Source organism: Quercus robur, chromosome 12 (genome assembly GCF_932294415.1).
Source record: "Quercus robur chromosome 12, dhQueRobu3.1, whole genome shotgun sequence".
Taxonomy (NCBI): domain Eukaryota; kingdom Viridiplantae; phylum Streptophyta; class Magnoliopsida; order Fagales; family Fagaceae; genus Quercus; species Quercus robur.
The window spans coordinates 11,596,582-11,599,038 of record NC_065545.1 but is presented as its reverse complement, the minus strand read 5'-3'; the positions used below and the strand labels follow the sequence as shown (position 1 = coordinate 11,599,038).

Sequence of the window (2,457 nt, the reverse complement as noted above, 5' to 3'; positions counted from 1 at the left end):
GTGACCAAAGAGCTTTTTGATCTTCATCGTGTGGATAAACTGAAGAACTTTATACCCAACATCTTTCTCAAGTTAGTTTGTGAGTCATGTATTGGGATCTGTGCATCGATTGGTTAGTCACGTACTTAGAGCTGTGCATTAAAAGGAGAGATTGTCACTACATTACAAGTCCAATTGTGTAATGGGGTAAGAGTTCAACTATAGGTTGGTATAAGGTACTGAGATTCCTTTACTTGTAACTGCTTGTTTTGATAATAATGGATTCTTGGGAGTGGTGACCTTAAATTCACCCAATGAGGGTTTTGCCTTAATAGTTTTCCCCATTCATAAACAAGTCACCTATGTCAAATTTATTTTCTGCTGCATTTAACTTAGTTGGTGATTTGTTTATGCTACTACGCGTATTGCATGTTAATTGACTTAATTAATTAACTTGGCTAATTAATTAGTTAATTTACCATAAGGGATCAATACATTCTTGGCCTATCAACTAGTATCAGAGCCAAGGTCATAGGTTCGAGTCATGGGAGTGTCATTGTGAGGAAGAGATTGTTAGGGGGACCACAATTTGACTCCCTACAACCACTCTAAAAACAGGCTCGTGTGGTGCGATGTTGAATGCCATAAAAGATTTGCGTGTGCTTTCCTTATCTCCAATTGGTTTTAAGGTGGAATGGCATAGCTCACAGTCCGACAAGGTGGCATCCTTTACGGCCTGAGAAAAGGTAATAAAGGGATCACTAGCAGAGTTGATAGGAGGAGTAGTAGGAAAAGCGCTCCTAGTCTGTTATGCACCTGTAGGAGTGACTTCTTTCTGAGGACTAAGAATCTTGGCAGAAGTGGGAATAGACTCACTAACCCTCTTGGTCTGGGCATTCTCCTTAACAGGGCCAGGTCTGGGTGAAGGAATCGGGGCCTCAACAAGAGCTCCCTGTGCAGCAGCAGAAGCAGAGGCCATGGCCGTAGCCATTATGTTTGCCCCATCAAAGAAACCCTCCATAGGTGTGCCCATAGAAGCAGAGACCTCCTCACTCGTGGGGTGATAAACAGAAAGGGGTTTGAGGTTAGCTGAAAAACAAAAACAAAAACAAAAGGGAAGAAGAGAAAGAAAGAAGATGAATGTTAAGGCGGAAAGAAGAAATAAATGAACATGCATAAAGAATGAAGTGATGAAAAAGAAGAGAGAAAGCACAAGACAACACGTGGCAATAAGAATGCATGCGGAGAGAAGGAATGTACCTTCAACTTGGGCTCACCAAGTAAGATGGGGTGGGTGGCAAAAGTATCCTCTTTATGCTTAGACTGCCAAGAAATAACTGGAAGAAAAAAAAAAGGGAGATGCATAAGTATATATGTAGAGTTGGCCACAGGAAGGCCCTATGAATAGAAAAAATAAAGAAGAAGCAAGGTTAGAGATAACATACTATCCTCTTAGTAGTGGCAGATGGAGGTGGTGGATATGTCTTTCTATTGCTGCCGCGGGTCCTGCTAGAAGGAGGAGCATCCATGGATGGCCGTGGAGTAGAAGGCTTAGGCTTGCTTGTAGTAGGATGCCTGTTGGAATGGGTATAAGCAGAAGGAGGAGGAGAACCTTCAAGAACTATGTTACCAATGGGAGGAAGGCCACGCTTATAGGGAATGACGTCAGAACAAGTTTCAAAAGAATCATCCCCTCTCTTGGTAGACTTGGGCTTAGGGGACCAAGACACTGAGCCCTTCTTCATAGGCGTAGGAAGGTTCATCACTCTCACTTTTTTCTCCTAACCCGTAAGGTACTCACGAGTGTATAAATACCACCCCTTCTCTTTTGCCCACCACTTAAATATAGCAGACTGACTTTGCTTCCTAGTATATGCCACCACAGACTTAGTGGAAAGCAATAACCGCGGGTTGATAGAAATGATGGCATGAAGACCATCAAAAGGAATGAGAGCAAACCCATGGCTACCCAATAAATCCTGCTCAAATGAAGTCATCATAACCTGCCAATACCCATGCATCGCAACTATGCAAAGACCCTCGCTTTGTGAACCTAGAATAGTGATTGTTATGAAACGCTTGCTCCGAAACTCAAAAGCAGTAGGCCGCAGGAATGGTCAGACAGAGAGCGGACTCTAGAATGGCAGAGAAATCATCAGGTATGTCCTGATCCAACCTAAACTACCTCATCACTCTATTGGGAGAATAATGCATAAAACGAATGCCTTCATTAGCAAGGTAAGGTAGCCACTTAGAATTAGTGGCTGCCAAGTACGTAATCCCCCTCTTATCGAAGGTAGTCAACGTGGTAGTGGTCCAAGCAATGTCAATAAAGGGGCCCATAACTGAATTAACATATGTAAAGCCAATGCCCAAATTCCTGTATGCTCTCTAACAAAAGCCAACTCCCTTATCAAAAAACTCTATGATAGGATGCCCAAATAGCTTCAACCTAACCTAGCAATAAGCCGATGGAGA

General features: G+C 42.8%; 1 protein-coding gene across 1 annotated transcript; it reads right to left on the bottom strand.

Annotated features, from left to right (window-relative positions):
- Positions 1–787: 787 nt before the first annotated feature.
- Positions 788–1,724, bottom strand: LOC126708130 (uncharacterized). The gene is made up of 3 exons (XM_050407946.1): positions 1,425–1,724; positions 1,257–1,302; positions 788–1,068 (listed from the first exon to the last, which is right to left on the bottom strand). Exons 1-3 carry the CDS (start codon positions 1,722–1,724, stop codon positions 788–790), a joined length of 627 nt encoding a protein of 208 aa, XP_050263903.1.
- Between the last annotated feature and the right edge of the window lie 733 nt (positions 1,725–2,457).